Source organism: Centroberyx gerrardi, chromosome 22, assembly GCF_048128805.1.
Source record: "Centroberyx gerrardi isolate f3 chromosome 22, fCenGer3.hap1.cur.20231027, whole genome shotgun sequence".
NCBI lineage: Eukaryota > Metazoa > Chordata > Actinopteri > Beryciformes > Berycidae > Centroberyx > Centroberyx gerrardi.
Window position 1 is genome coordinate 11,690,860 of NC_136018.1, and position 20,012 is coordinate 11,710,871.

General features: G+C 43.2%; 1 protein-coding gene across 1 annotated transcript in view; it reads left to right on the top strand.

Moving 5' to 3' along the window:
• c22h8orf34 (chromosome 22 C8orf34 homolog) overlaps positions 1–20,012 on the top strand; it is a 58,275-nt gene continuing 38,263 nt past the window's right edge. The window contains exons 1-6 of the mRNA XM_078291458.1: positions 1–69; positions 12,915–13,059; positions 13,277–13,408; positions 15,870–15,989; positions 16,281–16,309; positions 17,270–17,433. Coding sequence (XP_078147584.1) covers positions 1–69; positions 12,915–13,059; positions 13,277–13,408; positions 15,870–15,989; positions 16,281–16,309; positions 17,270–17,433 — 659 coding nt within the window. The remainder of the gene's footprint in view (positions 70–12,914; positions 13,060–13,276; positions 13,409–15,869; positions 15,990–16,280; positions 16,310–17,269; positions 17,434–20,012) is intronic.

Sequence of the window (20,012 nt, forward strand, 5' to 3'; positions counted from 1 at the left end):
ATGGCGTCTCCACAACAGTCAAGAATTCAGTCGTATCTGGAGAAAAATAAAATCGGACCCTTGTTTGAGGTGAGTGCACAGATAAATCCGAGAACTCTCAAAAACTCTTGATGCTCATTTAAAGGACCATTGCTTTGCATCACATATTGCATTGCAGTCTTTCATCTTTAGTTTTGCTTAATCATAATTTTACGCGCACATCTGCATTGAGAGCGGTCACACTAGAGTAAGATATACAGTATATTGAACTGGATCATATACTCCCTCTGCCTCACAGTTAATTGTGACAGACACTATTTTTTGGCTGATAAAATTGAAAAAGCCAACCAGTTATTTGAATCCACTCTGGTGTCTGCAAACCTTGAGAGCGGGCTTGCTGGTTACCTTTCTGAACCGTCCCAGTGCGCTACAATCTCTGTACTGATTAAAAGGGTTTAAACCGAGGAACGCTGAGGTCGCACAGAAATACAGGAAGAAATCTGGGCTCCTGTGTTTTCTCTCCCATTCTCATGGTTAGCCTTTACATGGGTGATTTGATTAAAACTACAGTACAGACATCGTTTTGCCATTTCCATTCCAAATGATCATGAGGTAGTCTGCCATTGTCTGACTCAAGAACATTACAGTGTCTTGAAGTTAGGGCCACTCAGGAAGCTAATTATCATTCATATCGGAAGGGTTGGCCTTTAAAATGTGTTCTTTTCTAAATGCTACAGAGGACACAGAGCCTAACCAGGTACCCGCTCCCGTCTGTCTGTCAAGGGAGCCGTTCATCACAGTGTATTCTCAGTGTGGCATCCCAGGGGAGGGCATGACTTCATCCTTTGTTTGCTGTTGGATTTCTTGTTGAAACAAGTCTGCACAGGTGTGCAGCATAACCAGACTAAGGATGGAGAGGAAGACAAAAACATTCAGCTGAACAGCTTTTTGTCTGAGATACAGCAGATCTGTGCATCTGTCATTGTCAGTTAAATAGGACTGACAACTAGGTAGACAGCTATATTAGCACGATACTGTGAGGCAGAGTGAGTGTGTGTGTGTGTGTGTGTGTGTGTGTGTGTGTGTGTGTGTGTGTATATGAGAGAGAGAGAGAGAGAGAGAGAGAGAGAGAGAGAGAGAGAGAGTTTATTTGCATGGCAAAGCAATATTCACATGCACATCATGTGTTTGACAAAGTGCTGACATGTCAGTTCTTTGGTTCAACTGGCTATATGCATTAGTAGCAGCACATACACACACACGCACACACACACACACACACACACACACACACACACACACACACTGCATGTTAAACAGTCCTAAGAGCAGTGTGAGCAGCAGAGGATTGTTTCAGCACCATGGACAGAGACGTATGGCTGACATACACAGTTAGCCAGTGAAGAGCAGCAGAAATTGTCCTCTGTGTCTCTGTCTCTGCCTCCACCTTCCTCTCTGTTTGTCTTTCCTCCCTCCATCTTCCTCTCCCACCTGTCTCTCTCTCTCTCTCTCTCTCTCCACTTGCTCTCACTGTGTAACTCTCTCCTCTCTCTGTTCTCTGCTTCACCTCTTCTGTCTTTGCGTCTCCTTCATTGTTGGTGAAAGGGCGATGGGGTCTGTGCACAATTAAATTGTGTTTTCTTTATGTGGCTATTGGAGATGATTAAAGCAGGTGGTTTATGTGACATAAAGGTGATGCTTGTGATACTGATCAAAAGGACCTTTGTTCCAAAGATCAATGAGCTTATATAGAAAAGCTTTTAGTGAGTGTGTTGTGCATTTCTTCCCTGGTGTATCTCCTTAACATACCAGGCAGACCTTTTCTTCTGACCAACAAGAACGTGGATCATTGTTGCCTGTTTAGACTGTTTAGACTGTGGGGTTGCATTGTACAGTCTACCTCCTTGCAGAGGAAAATGACAGTTTTTATAGGGAGTAAAAAAGATGTGTACACTAGGAGAATATGAAATGTCCCCTGGGTCTCCTCCTGCTCTCCTCCTGAGAAAATGATGTAGCTGCTACCCTGTTTTAGCTCTTGAAAAACCTACTTGTCCATTACTTTGTTGCCCCAAAACAGCTCCATCCATGTGCATGCGATTGTAAAGAAGCAAGCTTTTTTTATAGGATGAATCCAAAAGAGAGGCCGGCATTCTGCTGGTAATTTTCTGTCTTGATCTGAAGTAGAGAATCAGTCTAAGAGTTGTTTTGCTGCTCAGCTAAAAGCAAAAAGAGCAAACTGAAAGTTATGATTGTCATCCAGACATAAAGAAAACGCTTGAGCACAAAATATCTGTCTTAAAGGGACACAAAACAATTTCTGAATACAATAGTACAATGTAAGCAAATAAGTCTGCAAATCTTTATTTCTATAGCACCTTTCAAACCCTGGGTTACAAAAAACCAAAGGAGCAGCAACAATATAAAAGAGACTTAACAGAAATAAAAGGGACAACAACATGACAAACAGTAACAACAATAAATAGGCTGTAAACTGAACCAAATCCAGTAATGTTAAGAAATAAGGAATAAGGAATCATTGTAAGTGTACTGTATGAATTACAATAAAGCAATACCAATAGTTTTGACAATAAAGGATATGTTATAATTTCAACCCAAAGAATAAATGGATTGGTCCTCCAGATCTGGTTTCCATGTGAACTGAAAATGAGGTCATCTTTGACAGCATTATATGTAAAAGACCCTTGCAGTTTGTCAGTACAAGAGCTCCCTTAATGCATGTGTGTTGAGGAGCCTTTTTGCAGTGTGTAAGTAGAAGAGCTCCCTCACAGTGAGTATGAACTGTACAAGAGATGTTTGTAGCACATATATGTAAAAGAGTGTCCTTGTACAAGACTGTTGTTACAGTATGTATGTTATGCTGAAGAGTTCCCTGCCCAAGCTCCCCATAGCAGACTAATAGCCCGGGCTTGCTGCAGCACATTGTGCTAAACAGTACCTCAGTGTAAGCCGTTTCTTTACCCCGACCTCTTCTTTCTCTCTTTCTCTCTGACACTCATCTGCAAAGCACAATCACTTCTTCCACACACCCAGCACAGCTGCAGTATTAAACTGTCTGTGTAACAACGAAGGGGAGCGGGGGTTCATTTACTCACTCTGATGAGACACAGCTTATGATTTGCCGGAGAATTGATTTTTTCCCCTTGCTAATGAAATGGTTGCTTTGCAGAGATAGCTAGCTGAGTCAACACTGACGGAATATCCTCCAAAAAGTGAAGCAGCCTTTCATAATAATTGGAGTAATTGCACCCCAGATAACACTCAACCACTTGCCCGTTTTGGTAAATTGATATTCTTTTCAAACACCTACTCTTTTCCAATCACTTAGCAGTTTCTGTGCAGCGTGCCCTTTCGTTTTTGCTGTGTTGCATGAAGAATGGTAGTTATAGGGCTGCAACTAATGATTATTTTCATAATCGATTAATCGATCTATTATTTTTTCGATGAGTCGATTAATCATTTAGTCTACAAAATGTCAAAAATAATGACAAATGCCCATCATGTTAACAGAGCCTGAAGTGATGGCTTAAAATTGCTTACTTAGTCTGACCAGCAGCCAAAACCCCCCAAAGTATTCATTTTATAATGATAGCAAACAGAGAAAAGCAAGCAAATATTAGCATTTGTGAAGCTGTAACCAGCAAATCTTTGGATTTTCAAAAATATAATCGGTTGATTTTCTGTGGATTGACTAATTGATTAATTGACTAATCGTTTCAGCACTAGTTATAGGCTATCTGAAAAATGTCATTTGAAAAGCATTTATTAAAGGCCATATGTTAAGTTAAGGATCCTTTGTTATGCTCTGTATGTTACATGGTAAAGAGCTACAGTGTACTATGTTAAGTATGTTACTTACCATATCATATAGTAAAAGTCACCTTTACCTAGCATTTGTCATGGCAAAGAGATTACTTTAATCATATGAATGAAATTGTCTCATCGTTTCATCCGTGTTTCATCACAGAGTATTTGTCTCTTGCCGCAGGCTACTGACATCAATAGTTTTGTAATGGAACAGGTAGGTGAAAATGGAGCAGCCATTGCCCTCATCAGCAAACAGTATAAAACCTGCTCTCATGGTACTCCCTGCTGTGATCTGTCAATCACGTCTTCCAATGAACAATGAACTGATGGAGCATGTAAGTGTAGGGTAGAGCATAAAATCTCGCTGAATTAAACTTGGATTGTAGAACATTGTTCTGGGGAAGAATTGGTGTAATTCTTCATGGTGAAATTGGACTTTTTCTGCAGTGACTTTAATAGCTTCAATTTGGTTCTGCTAATCAAACCATATTCAACTGAGTATCAGTCTCAGCTCAGGGCATGTGATGATTACCAGCTGATGTGTGTTTTTATTCTTTATGAAGAGGTAGGTGCCTATTTCATCCAGTACCTGAAGTGTAGCTCTTTGATTGCATTCTAGGACGGTTTGAATCATAGCTGGTTCTTTATAAAAACTGCTACTACATATAAAAAATGTGTTTAAGCTGATTGCAAGCTTCACCCTGCACATAGTTTTACAATTTAAATGAGTAACGTTGTTACAGTGTTGAAGGACTCCTGTATTCTGTACTGTTCCTAGTATTGCTGTTGCTCCTTACTATAGTAAAGTTAAATGACTTTGCCTTATGGATCCTCAGGGGAACAGTATATCCATCCACACTGTAATGGTTCAAGTAATTCAATGCTTTCCTGTCCCCTCCAGCCTGCTGGGCTGTGTAGTGTTTCTAATCTGCTGTGCTCGGGGTCTCCAGGGGTTCAGCCCCCCAGTCCAGTAAAGAGGTCAGTCAGTCAGGCAGGACCAGACACACACACACACACACACACACACACACACACACACACGGCCTGACCTATCGATCTGCTCCCTAGCAGGTAATTTATTGGAGCTGGTGAGATTGGGCTTGAGCTATGCCTGTATCCAGTAGCGGTATGCTCTCTTTCCTAGTGAAATTATGTTAATTTGGTGTGTGTGTGTGTGATTGGTCATAGTCATTGGTTATTTGATCAATAGAAGCCCCTCTATGGTTCTGTGAATTTCACTTATTTCTGCTGCTATCCCCGAAGATGCACGGCCCAGTCAGGACAGGGAGAGAGGTTCAGTAATGCAAAAGAATCCCTCAGAGTTACTTATTATATCAATAACTGCACATGAAAACGTTTTTTTCTGACAGGGTTAGTCTGCCATCGTCACGCCTCCCTCACATTGGATGAATGTACATAAATTTTATCATGGGTTGCTTTCTTATTTCATGCATGTTTATTGTCCCATCCCCCTGCTATTCAAGGCAAAACAACATGAGAATATTTCTCCTCTCATTACCTTCAGGCTGACCACTGATTATCAATCGACCCAATAAGGGAGGTGAGCTACTTTTATCCTACTGGAGAGCTGGAGGGCTCGGTACATGGGCAGGCTCATCACCTTACACCTTCATCATGACTAAGCATAGTGTGGTCATTGAGCAACAAATATGATTAGTACCACTGCCTTGTTGTCCTAGTTTGTCATGGAGTATATTTTTGCCTAACAAAACAAAGAGATGCTCACGCTAATCTTACTTTGCAAATTAAATCAAAAGCTGTGGAGGCATGCCAGATGTCAATAAAATCAATTTTGAGGAGAATGATTGCATTTCCCCTTGGTAATTCATTATGGCACCGCGTGGAAATTGAAACCAGGCTTTTCATCTTTTACTGTCTCAGAGGAACAAGGGAAGATGTCAGAATTCACATTTAGAAATCAACACTATCAGCATTCAGAGGAGAGGGAAGCAGTTTGTAATTGGCATAATATGCCCCTGATTATATTGGGCTTCTGAATTAGAAAACACAGCCATGCCCTCAATCTAAAGTAGTGTTATTTCACCATTTTTTCCTTTTTTAAAGTTTCCCTTTTTGTTTAAACCCAGTGATGGTGTTATCAAGTTTAATGACCTGACATGATGGAAATGCACAGACATTTGGTCATGCAAGGGTTAACACGGTTCCCCTTCAGGCACAGTTAGAGTAATTACTACAAGACAGGCAGCTGAACACACAGCCTAAGGCCGGGATGGTCCTGCGGGAGTACAGGGAGAGGAGAGGAGGGAAAGCAAAGGATAGCTGAGAGATCAGACGGTGAGATGGGAGAAGACTGAGATGAGGAAGATTTAGAGTGTAGAAAGTGAGGTGTGGGGAGAGAGGTAGAGAGACAGATAGGGGGTGTGAGCATATTTGTGAGAGAAAGAGAAACAGAAAGAAGAGAGAGAGACTGCAGTGGCTGGTGTGCATGCTAATGAAGTTATCATGGCCTGTTTCAGCCTAAGGACTCCGGTAGCTGACTGCTGTGTGTAATTGATAGTCATGCTAGTGGTGTGGGAGAGCTGATCATTTGATACAGAGAACCTTGACAGTTACCCCATATTTATTCAACTGGTGGCTAATGAATGTGTGTGTGTGTGTGTGTGTTGTTTGCCCACAAAGGGATTAGGAAGGTGTGCCTTTGAAAGCCGAGTTTCAATGGTGCAGGGGAATGTTGCAGTGGGGGCCAGACCCAATGAACACGATGTAATTTTTTAAATACGAATATATTAGTCTAATATATATGATCCTATTTGGGGTTTTCAGTTTTCATTGTCCTGCATTAGCTAATCTAATTGTTTGAAATCAGGCAGCAGCCCATAATTCACTGCAATTGGCTCTTCTGTAAAAACATGACTTCTGATTGGTGGAGCCAGTGTTCTCTTCTTACTCATGCTCAAAATGCCACCAAAGGGGAACAGGCCACAGTTGTGCAGCTGCAAAGTGTGGAAGCATGTGTATGTGATGAAATTGACTTCAGTGAGGGGGGCATCTATTTCTCATGTGTATCAGCGGGGTGTATAAATGCATCTCTTCTGTTCTGATAGTGTAACCTGATAGTAGCAGTCTGGTCAGGTGACACTGCCTCTCCCACGGTCTCCTCTTCCGCATGATCTCCTCTCCTCTCGTCTGCCCGCTGATTCAAGGTCTGGATCCCTTCCAGTGGCACCTCTCTCTCTCTCTCTCTCTCTCTCATCTCTCTCTACTCATCTCCACCCAAACTGGCTCACTTGGCCACTCCTACCATCCTCGCTTTTTCAATACAATGACCTATTCCTGTATTTGAAGCACATTGGACAGACACAGAGGCTTTACCTCAAACACCCTGTGATATGACTTTGTCTTCACATATTGCCTTGATAAATAGCAGGTAAATCAATGGCAGCCATTAGCCTCTGTTACGGGCGACAGGGACAGGGAGTCCTCTCGGAGGTCTTGAAAGAGCTTCGGGCTGCGTTAAATTTTCCTTCGCTTGTTACTTTTTATTCAAGGACAAGTTATGGAGAGAGGAGAATGTCATGTTTTATAGCTGATCAGAAGCTCAGATCACAGCGCAGTTTCTAAAATGATAGTTCTTACTTCAGAATATGCCGTGCCACTGATTTGAACCAGGCACAAGTGGAGCCAAGAAGTTGAAATGTATTGTAAATGTGCACTTGCTGTTTACTGCAGCATTCCTCTCTCTATCCTCTACACACACTCACACACGTACGCGTACACGCATAAATGCATAAACGCACACAGATGTCTCTTCTGTAATTGCCTCGGTAGACATGAGGATGGATGCGCTGCTTCTCAGGAACACAGACATCATAGCTAGCCAGCTTGTGCAGAGTTAGCGTTGTGTGCAGGTGGTTCAGTCAGTGTCTCCTCTCATCTAGACATCCATAGCTCAAACAGACCACCAGGAGAGCGCAACAGCTGAGGTGGAAATGCGCCAGCTCTCAGGTTGACAACAAAGAAAAGAGAAAAAAGAGAAAAGAGAAAAAAAGGTTTAGGTAAAGACGCTGAAACGACAGAGCTTATGTAGTTGTATCCACTCAGGTTGTCTCTTTTTTCCAATCCACCTTTCATGTGCTCACCTTCTTTTTTTGTGAAACTCCATTGATCCCCCAAAGGAGAAATTTGTCTTTTTGCGTGCCGCTCTCCATGGAAAGGTTAGAGTGCCGGGTCAGCAGCAGAACAGCACCTCTGGAGCTGGTGGGGCTTCAGTGTCTTGCTTATAAGGACACTTAAGCAGGGTGGCTGCTTGCTGTCACCGGAGATTGAACCTGGTTTCCGTACTCTCGCTCTTTTTCCACCTTTCCCTCTTTATTTCACACTCTCTTTGTGTCTTTCTCCCTCCGTTCGTCGCTCCATCACACTTGTATGGACCTTTAAAACTCACCCTGTGTGCTGTCCTCCCTCCTTCGCTTCCGTGGCTCCTCCCTGGTTTCCACTTTGTGAGTTTGTTTAAGTTGCAGGGATGCAGGGACTAAAGGGAGCGTCAGTGTGAATGTCATGATTGTCATTGTCCCTGGAGGGAGTCCTTGAGAGCTGCCAAGGACACGGGTGTCTCTTGGCTGGCTGACAGCTTGTCTATTAGTGCCAGCAAACCAAACTGCCTGGGGCACAGAGAGATATCTCGCCCGATAACAGATATGGACACTTTATCTGCAGTACAAACATGCAGTTGCTCACCCCACCTGTTGGCCTGCTTATAGTATATAGATGCAGAGGCTGAAACTCTTTCCCTCTCTTTCCCTCTCTTTCTCTTACACACACTCACATGCGCACAAACACACACACAAAAAAATGCTATCAAAGTCAATCCAAACCAAATAGCATTAACGTCTACTCGTGTATAGAGATGTTGACCCAAATTTGAGTCTACATCCGACTATGGTTACTGTCAAGGAAAATATGATTACCAGTCAAACTGCATGGGCTTATGAAACAGGACACGCGTTATTTAAAGCACCTCATTACCATAGTAAGTGAAAATGTCAAATACAGTTACCTTGCTCTACTGGTATATGTGAGTTATGTAATGTATGCGTATCTACCGTGCAGATATGGTAGAATCTGTTACTTACCGTGTCTCGGCCTTCGTATAATGTTAGTCATGCAGGTACAAGGCTGCATTAGCTCATGCGGTTGCTTGTGTCACACTGCGTGCACAACACTCTGCAGTATGTGTAATCAATATATGTTGGCACACCTGAGTTCATGTACTGTACAGTGCAGACGTGGGCAGCATGCACATGCAGCCACATTTACAGTATCTGTCTTTCTGTGTGTGTATTTTGCCACTGCTTGCCTCATGCCTCCAGCCTGTGCCTCCAGTACTCTCTCTGCACATCTGTGTTTGTGGTTTCCACCGGGAAACACAATCATGAAAAACACCACTCGGCAGTGATCCATGAAAATTTGCACATCCTTCCCTTCCCCACAAAAACTATTACGACTTGAAAACCCTGGGGTTTTTAACAGAGCTCTGCTAGTTTGGCTTCCTGAATAATCCACCAAATTACAACCTTCATTTATAGACCTCCTGTTGCTAGGTTAGTTAAATTACCCACAGGAGCTACTAAGCAGTAATTACAACTTTTACATCTCAGCATCGTTAGTGGTTCATAATTGTTAGGCACGGGCCGCAGCGATCCAATGCAGTTGTGTGAAGAAAGGCTTTACTAAGATCCTAGTGTGCTGCATATTCTCTTATAGGGTTCTCGTACATGGAGATTTGTCAGCAATGCCAGATCATCATTGTTTAATCACTTCACAAGAGGCAGGGTAGAGTGTGTTTCACTTTAGGCCGGCAGTAGCTATGGGCAGGGGTGGGCTCAGCCCACCCAAACGTGCGTCTTGCCCACCCAATCAAAAGTTAAGAAAACATTTTTTTTTGTTCAGCCAATGGAAAAATAGCACAGAAAATACTAGTACCGTTTCTAACTTCTGATTGGGTGGGCAGCCTACAGCCCACTGCCCACCCCCCCTTCTCGTCGTGTTCAGGCACAAACACACAGAGCTCTGAAGCGACCCGTCCGCTGCACAGTGTGGCCGTATTCACACCAAATCAGGCGTTGCGGCACTTCCCGCAGGGTTGTGCGGAGGTGTGCGGGGGTGTGGGCGTGTTTATTTGTGCTTTAGAACGTAACCGCTGTGAAACAATCAGAAAATAATGTTTTATTTCTGATGATTCACCGGCTTTCTCACTACCACCGCTCCCTCTCTTCATTCACTCTCTAGCTCGCTCGACCACCGCTGCTCTCTCTCTCTCTCTCTCTCTCTCTCTCTCTCTCTCTCTCTCTCTCACTCTTTCTCTCTCTCTCTCTCTCTCTCTCTCTCTCTCAATTCAATTCAATTCAATTCAATAGGCTTTATTGGCATGACATTTGACATGTGTTGCCAAAGCACAATTACGATTATGAAAGACAATGTTAAGGAATGAAATTAACAAAAAATTATGTGAATAACAATATTAGTTAATAGAATAAAATAGATAATGAAATAAATAAATGAAATAAAATAATATATATATATATATAAGTAATATAAGTAAGGGATCATGTACAAAAACAGTAATCTCAGAGAGAGGAGATGCTTTGCACCAGATTTAGCTACTAGCGAATTTCCATCAGCAGTCCATTTGCATCAACTCAAATTTATTTGATGAAGGGAGAAGGACAGACTGAGGAGAATGATCTGTGTCTGCCAGACCCCTACCCAAAGTCCCGCCCCCAGCAGCAGAGAATAGTTCCCCACCAATCGGTGATTACTATTGTTCCACACACTAACAGATACCATACTACTACCTTTTTAAAGATATAATTAGTTTTGTAAATATTGGCTATGGTGAGAAGTCTCACTTGATTAGGTTTTAATTTTATTTGAGAACTAAGCTCATCCAATGAAAAGAAATGTTATGGAGTTGATTATGTTAAAATTTGGATTATTTTAGGGTAAATCAATCTGCCCTCCACTGACTCAAATCATAGGGTAGCAGCAAACTTAGAAATGCTGCTTCACTACCTCCCAATTTCCCTGCTTCAAATTGTTCTTTATAAATTAGAATAGAATAAAATACTACTTTATTAATCCCCATGGGGAAATTAATCTTCTGCATTTAACCCATCTAAACACCCCATACACAAACACACAGCCGTAAGCTGGAGAGCCTGAGGGCACGATGGCAGGAGCTTGCATCTGATCTTGACTCTGACAACCCTCCGGTTGCCAGCTGTCATTTTGCCAGATTTTTGTGCTATCTGGCCAGGGATTTGAACCGGCAACCTTCGGACTACTAGTCTGCTTCTCTAACCTCTGGGCTACCTACCGCCCAAGTTGCCCACCTATTATTTCTACCAGCCCACCCTAATATAGCAGGCTAAAACCGGCCAGTTTGTCCATTCACATGCTGTTTGCTGTCAGAGCGGCTGTAGAGCACACACAAAGCACAGCCAGGGCAAGCCAGTTATTATATGCACAGGCTGCCTCCCTGTGACTCCCAACCCCCTCGACACACACACACACACACACAAACATGCATGTAAATGAGCATGTGGATAAGAACATGCACACCAGCCACCACATGGCATAGGGCTACACAATGTTGTTATGTTGCACATAATCATGCATATGCACTCGCTCATCACACACAAGCATACAGTACACACACACACACGCACACACACACTGTATACATACAGTACTGCCAAGTCATTGTGGTCCATTGATGGCTTACTCAGCTTTGGTTGAGCCCCTCTGCAGTAGTTGTCCTGATGTAGCCTCAGCTAATCTGGCTGGCAAAAAGCAGTCAACCAGAGTTCAGTCCCATACCATACCCTGCCAACACATACACACACACACACACACACACACACAGTACAGAGTACCCAGTCATATCCACCCTTCACTTTTCTAGAACTAAACGCATAATTAGGCTTCGGAGGGGCGGTGGGCACAGTGATAATTGTTTCCCCTACAGCTATAATAAAGCCAACAAGGAAAACATTACTGCTCTATTGCTCAAAGATAGATTTGCTGGTAGTGTACTTCTTTTCCTTTTCATTAAATTCCTCTTTTTGCCTTGTGTGTTATTGACAAGTCTTCATTGAAATGCCAATGCTCATATTCATATTTATGAGTGCGTTGGCTTGGTGTAGAGAGGATATGATTAGGCATGACATGATTGGCACATCCGATGCCGAATTCCCATCATGCATTTGACGGCTCCTAAATTAGCCCGCAGAGTGAGATGCGACCTCTACCCTCAGCACCTGTTACTGTGTCTCTCTGTCTGCTTTCCCTCTTTTTCCTCTTTTCTTCTTCCTGCATCACTTTTTCTCTCTCCTGTTCAACTGTCCTCCACTCCATCAGTCCTTGTCAATCCCTCCCAAGAGCATTTCCTCTACAGTAACTCACTCTCTCTCTCTCTCTCTCTCTCTCTCTCTCTCTCTCTCTCTCTCTCTCTCTCTGTTTCATGCCACCTCCACGCAGTCTAATAAACATTCCCACCACTTTACCTTTCACATCCACACACACTCCCTCCTCCGCAACAATATCCATCCTCATTAGATTCTAGTATGAGTATTAAAATCTTATTCTTCCTAAAACAAGTGAAAAAAATCTGCCAATGGGGGTGAGATCATTTCACTCACTTCAAGTTTTTCCTTGTATCAAGTGTGATTTGTTTTGCCATTTTTCCTGGATATTGACACTTGCTTCGAGCAAATTCCTGAAACTACATTGGAAACAAGTGGAATTATCTCACCCCATTGTCAGAATTCCTAATTTGTTTAATGAAAAATTTGATTTTAAGACTGAATATGAAACTAAACGTTTGTTCAATAAGTGATACTTTATCTGTAGGGTATTTTTTGCTTACCTCCACAGGGAGGTCAGCTACAAAACAGTGCTTGTGATGCTGGTAGGGATACAGTGTGTTGCTCAGAGACACTTCAGCAGGATGGATATTTCCACTCTCCCTGCTCACTGCACCACCCTGCTGTCTCCTGTCCTTGCCCCCTGTCCCCTCTGTCTGTCTGTCTGTTCATCTGACTGCTCTCTGCTTTGCTCTGCTCCTGTAGGAGTTGATGACCAAATTGATAACTGAGACTCCAGACCATCCAATCCCTTTTCTCATTGATCACCTGCAGACCAAGCAAGGCAGCCCAGGCAAGCTGCAGAGAACGCTGTCGGGCTCCGCTGCACTGTGGGCGCAGAGCTCTACAGGTGGGTACACACACACACACACATGCAGAAATAGGCATTTGCATTTATATACTGTACATACTCAACCCACACACACACACACACACACACAACACATGGCAGGGAGAGAGGGAATGGAGTTTTGGAAGAAACTTGAGCTGCCTTTGTACTTTCTAGAATTTGCTCAACAGGACATGATGAACAGTAATATTGCAACTCTGACTGTCTCTCCCAACAGAAAGCAAAAACACTCGAAGGGAGAACAGGAACTATGAGAAGCCGTGGCAAATTCACCCGAAGAAACCGAAGAAATCCAAGAGTGACCTGGCTGTCTCTAGTATCTCCCCTCCTTCACCAGAGTCCAAGTCCTGTGAGTTTCGTTTTTGAGCCATCAGCACTTCTCAGCAAAGTTCACGAGTCCCTCCAGGATGCCGGGACAGAAATTCAACCGAAGAATGCAAATTTACAACAAAAACGAAATGAAAACACAAAGAGAATGTGCAACAAAATTAAAATAATAACAAAGAAAAAGAAAAAAATGGTGACAATCCTGGTTTGCCATGCAGCCACTAACTGAAGTGAAGTGACTGCTGCTGTTTTTCTCTCAGAAAACCTCCATGCTTGTGACTCAGAAACAGCTGGTAGTTGAATAGTTGTCAATGCAAGTTCCAATAAAGGATACTGAGTCTGTATAAACTGCACTGCATCTTACACCCTCTACCTCATGCATGCCCCTGCAATTTCTAAAATAAGGCGGCACAGTTTTGATACCTGTTGTATCCTAATTACACGCCCCATTGACTTTAATCTCTATTTTTAATTTGATATAATTATATCTAATTAAAGTTAGTCACAGTGTGTAGTCCAGTGCCCTCCTTCCAGTGGTGGCCCTCCCTAAGCCCTGCAGAGGAGAGGAGGCCAATGCAGAGAGACACTTGCTGCGCTGCTGCTGCACTATTACACAAAACACCAAATTCCCACAGTTAATGCAGGATAGATGCAGGTTGGGGATATTTTTCTGGAGGTTACTGTTGTAGTTTAAGGTGCTTTCTGTGGTAAATTACTATAGCTATGAAGGAAAAGTGAAGGATGACGCTGGAGACTATGAGGTTAGGTCAAATGGGTAGCAGGCAGATAGTCACAGAGGCAGAGACCACTTCAATAATTCAACATTGTACTCTGTCTCTGCCAGACCAAGTCTATTTTAGGCTGTGGTTAGAGCATTGCTCACAATCAAGAGGAAATGGTTGTCGGGATGAGTGTGTGTAGCGAGAAAAAGAGAACGAGCACAAAAAGTAAGAGCGAGACACATAGCGAATAGAGAGGTACTTAAGTGAGGAGCATGTTAACAGAGCTCCTGGTGCCCCCTCTGTAATGTCAGATAGATTGATTCAAAACAAGAAGGCTTCAAAGCTAGATTTCAAGTCATGTCCCATTAAAAATACATACATAGGTATTTATGCGTGCAGAGCTCATGAAAAATGTAAAGGAAAAGAACTGCCTCTCATCAATGTTGTACAGTAGGAGCAATACAGCAGCTGTTGTAGATTCATGGAAGTTCTGCAGGCTAATCTGCTGATGAAAATGAATCCCTTGCCATTGTATGGAGACATTAGGCTCTTCCATGGCACCCAGACAGATCTGTGTACAGTATGGTAATGGTTTAATGTGCTTTGCCCTCGGTTCCACTTGATTGATGCTTTAATGGGTGGCCCCAGTGGGAATTGAATCCTTAACCCTTAATCTAAGCTATTAAGCTACTGCACAGCACTGTGCAGCAGCACCACAACACAGAGCCATGCAGCTAGAGGACACAGACAAACTCCTCGCTGCTAGTAATGAAAGACTTTTTCTCCAGTCTGTATTTGGCAGAGATATTTGCTCTCTGTTTATGGACGTTACAAAGCCAAGCGGCTTACTCAGGCTAGCAGAGGGTAGAGGATGGCAGACTGCAGCAGCAGAGCTGTCAATATAGTCGGTAATGAGTGTGTGTGTATGCTTGAGTGTGTGTGTGTGAATGCAAACAGAAGTGTGACGTTTTAGCTCTTCACCTGCCATCATATATCATACATGTATAATTCAAACGTGCATACAATTTCGTCTAAAATCCTTCGCAGTGTATTCTAATCAACATGTGCAGACGTTGTGGCCAGTGGTTGAAAAGACAGCTAGTACATTTGTTTGGTGTCTCATCACTACCCAGTGGCTTTCTATGTTTTATTCAAATTCAGCTATGTTGGAGCATAAGAACGTTAGATATGGATGAAGTACAAGCAATCCCATTCCTATAAGAGGATATATCTCTCCCTCCCTCTATAAATAATGTCTGTATCCTCCAATTCATGAATTAACCATCATGTAGAGGCTGAGGGACACTGCTAGAGGACGTGGGTAGGATGTCATACACTATGTGGGTCATTTCCTGCTCCTGTTTGAGCTATTTTGAAAAGTTAATCAAACAGAATGATAGACACTGTCCCCTGGCCACTGGCCAGTGAGCGCTGTGCTTCTGGAAGAGACACATTGACTTTTCCGCAAGCGATTGCGTTCCACTCCATCCTGCAGTAATTCACTAAGTCCTGTTTGGACAAACAAACATCAAAATGCAAAGCAAAGCATCAAAATGGCATCCTTTTGCTGTACAAGCTGCACAGTTTACAGATCAGATTATGCTTGTTTTCTCAGTTGTTATTTTCAAAATGTTTGCTCAGAGTTGTATTCTGTGGTTGTTTTCAGAAAATTCAAATAAGGTTGACCTGTGGTGCTTGCAGAAGATCTGACAGAAATTGTATATTTGTGCTTTTGTTTATGTTTATGTTTGTGATGTTCAGTGCCGCGGTCAATCGAGTACCCGTCCTGGGACTGGAGGGAGAGCCGGGACTTTGATGAGCTCAACCACATCTTGCAGGAGAGCAAGAAACTGGGAAAGGCCCTGGAAAACCTGTCACGTAGTGAGTGGCTGCAGCACAGTGTAGTGCACGCTTATAAAACTCAGTCTTTACACCATACGGAGTGTTTAATACATCTTAACATATACAGTACTAAATCGTGGGCTCTAAACCCGAGCCCTTTCTGTAAATGCCACTGTAAATCCTGAGAAGAAAGCGGATCGAGCGCCTAATCTTACAAGCTTACCACTAAGCTGCAAAGAATTGTAAGCTGCGATTTTCAACAGCAACATCTGATAGTGGGCAGTTAGATGCTTCCCTGCGCTTTAAACCATTCTCTTCTCTCCTCCGCAGGCATTGCCATCTCTGATGAGCTCGACCAGGTAGATATTGACCGTCCTGGACTCTTTATTAAATTCATATACACTGACACTGCAGTTATGTGGAAATATGGTTCCTGTCACTTATCACTCCGCGGCATCGCTCATGCTACATCAAATAAAAGCCATGTTTCATAACTTTCACTTGGTTGACAGAGCAGCGCAGCTCTTTGTCTGATGACGAACTGCTATCTCATGGGAGTGATGTGCGAGTGCGATACTTCAATAAGCATGTCCTCCATCTTCCTCTCCCCCTCGCCGCTTGTGCATCTTACCAGGCAAAGCGTTGTCTGCGCTCCGGCTTTGTCCCCACCTGGCCCCAATTGTCTCTCGACACAATAGTGTGATAGCTGCCCATGCTGGAGATGCGGGAAGTGATTTAGAGACGATGGGTCTGGATGAGATACACGGCATATGTTTTGACAGGGACTTCACTTTTTTGCTCGGTGCTGCAGTACATGTCCACGTCCTTGGCTCCCAGCCCGGAGATTTTCCTCCTTTTCTTCAGGATGGGACAGAGGATGAATACTAAACACCTGCTCCGATCATGCATAGACAATTGAATTTAGTACCATCCTGGATTTAGTTAAAGAGAAGCAGACGTATCCTATGCCTTTTTGCTTTGAGCTGGGTTGTGAACGTGTGCTGGCTGGCTTTGGGAGGGAGACAGGTCCCAGACAATACTGTGTTGCTTCTCAAAACTCCATTTTCTTCCTAAGAACAGAAGCAATTGTCACTGTGAAGAAGCTACATAAAGTAGTCTTTGTTATAACTCCGTTGCCAGCTGTAGAGTGTTGTTTTTTTAGATTTGAAAGTGATGATATATTGCAGTGTTGAGTTAAAGTTTTATTGCAGTCCACTCACTACACCCACATTTCTCCCATCTCTTTTTTGACGTGATTCTCTATCTTTCTGCCTGTTGTTTTTTCTCCCTGTCTCTTACTCGTTCCCTCTCTCTTTTAGAACTTGGGAGGTTATAACTCAGTGCTGCGCCCTCGGGTGGTGGGGGAGTGGGTTGGTCGGGAAGAAGAGGACCCAGACCCGCTGGCTGCTGAGATGCTGCAGCCCCCCGTCCCCCGGGCCAAGACCGAAGTGTGGGGCAGCGGAGACAGCAGCCCCGCCGGCAGGTGGGTCATGTAGGGGTTTTAGATTGGTGTAGTTATGTGTGCGTGTGTGTGCATGTGAATGTGTGAGTCATTTTGAGTCAGGAAACCTTAAGAAACCTCCAAAACCTAAAGTAGGTTCCTTCAAAATGAAGAGGTAGACTTCTAACTGTAGCTCCCGCTGCCTGAGGAATGCCCATCTGAATGAGTTTGATAATCCCATTTCAAAGGCACGATCAAACATGTTTGCCATGATACTGCTTCAACCGAATTTTGAATTAAAGCTAACCTCATTTTAGTGTGCTCAAGGCCAAAGGAATTTTGTGCTTGTTATTTAAAAAGGTCCGTCTTTGACAATGGATGTGCGTCATGTGCTCAGCTGTTATATATCATTTCTTGCCCTCTCAGGAATCCACCTTTTTTAAACTTCATATGTTGGCAAAACTATATCCAGGTGCCAAACAGCTCAACACCTCTGCTAGTTCCTTCCCAGATGTTATTGTGTGTGTGTGTGTGTGTGTGTGTGTGAGTGCATGTGTGTGTGTGTCTTTGTCTGTGTGCTCACATGCAAGGCCGCTGCTGATGCGACTAATTAGAAGAGGATCGGATATAAAATCATAAATCATGCGCAGGCCTGAGCTGACATACACACAGTCTTAATCTCATTAGGTTACTGTATGGGCGGATTATAGGGAGAAATCACGTAGTTAGGAGCCTGAGCTGGGAGATAGGGATATGTGTGGGCATACTGAGCTGTGTGTGTGTGTGGGGGGGTGTGTGTGTGTGTGTGTGTGTTGTGTTTACCTATAAGGAGTGTGCGAGGATGCACTGCTGCAGCTATACTAGGCCCTGTGTGTTTGGGAAGGCGCAGCAGCCCAAAATAATCACAGCTCCTTCTCTCATTAACCGGAAGAGTACTTGGCTCATCAGATAGATCGTTTATATCATCTCTTAATTGCATTTACTGGATACTGGTTCCCACTTCAGATTCTGTTTGGGGATTGAGATCAGTTTCATATCCACTGAGCGGTTTTCTGGCCAAGCTACAAAGTCAAAAAGCGCTATATCAGAAAAAAACAGGTTAGGGTTTGGTATATGATGTCCAGTGAATCAGTTTTAATGTAAAGTAACCTGTTTATAGTTTAGAATGAGAGCAGAAAGGAATGACCCCTCTAAGCCAGTGGAAAACTGGCAAGATCACAGCCGCCCTCATCACTGCCTGTCCTAAAACCCATCTCAGCCTCAGTGGGCCACCCTCTCTGGTGCCAATCCACATTCAGAAGTGGGTCCTCACATTTTTCCGCTTATATATCTAACCTTATTTGTCAAACCAGTCCAGCTCCCTCCTCATACTGTGGTAAGTTTACTTCTTTTCATTTTCTTTTCTTGCTTTTCTTTCCCTCATCCCATCATGCCTGTCAGAGAGGACCGTAAGGGGAGCCGACAGGTGATGGTGGCTATCTATATGATAGGCTGCAGAGTCTAGGAGGGGAAGCACAAGGGGCATGTGGGAAATCAGATGCAGCGGTGGCAGAGGTATATTCAAGGAAATGGCTTATTGCGACAGAATCTGTCCAGTGGTATGGGGCTTCCTCATCCCAGTTCCATATGCTTCTCCCTGTCTGCCTCTGTCTTACTGTCCCCACCTCTTTGTCATCCTCATGCCGGTTCTCTCTCTCCCTTTATGTCTTTATATTCTTTCTTTTAACACCAATGGAGACAGAGACAGATCAGCTTATTGTACATACAGACAGGCGCAGATAATGATAAACAAGCAGACAGAGACAGAGAAAACAATGCAAATGCTGTGGCACAGCCTCCCAGCTTCATGGGCTTATACCTGTTTTCATATTGCTTTCATATCATCATTAAAGCCTGGTTTGTACACACACACACACACACACACACGCATCACGAAGATAAAGTTTTGTTTTGAGTGATTTTTAAGTCATAAAAGCTAGTCATTACAGATGCACTAATCTCTAGGCAGTTCTTTTATTTCTGTGTAGGTACCATCATAAAAAAATCACAATCATTACTCTTCTGTTTAATTATAGATTCGTCAGCCTACTCCTTTAACAGGAATTATATTTGTTTATTATATTTGCTTGCAACCGTAGAGAGATGTTTGCCTTTTTCAGAGAGAACAGTTAGGTAGAGGATAGAGAATAGAGAACAGTTGTGGAAATAGACTGTGGCTGAGATTTAAAAATGCACAAAACTCCAGCCATCTTGCCTTGTCCATACTGGCAGATCTAATTGGCATAGAAATACCATGCAGAGGGTATGAATACATATCTGTTGGGTTTCTGACCCTCCTCCATTATCTGTAAATAGGAGTCATTCAGCTGAGATTACTATCAAATTAATACTCTTCCGCCCCTCTCTAATCCATGCCCTCAGCGAGCAGGATAGGGAAATTAATTTCTCCAATATAGACGTATTGCAGAAGTCAGCCCCCATAATTTATTTCTTTATCTGTGTGTATGGAATTGGGGGCATTATTTGGTAATTTTTCAGCCATTCTCCATGTTCCAGGCTTAGCTACAGATAACACAATTTCACCTGAGAAATGGACAAAGCTACTGGAAAAAGCAATACAC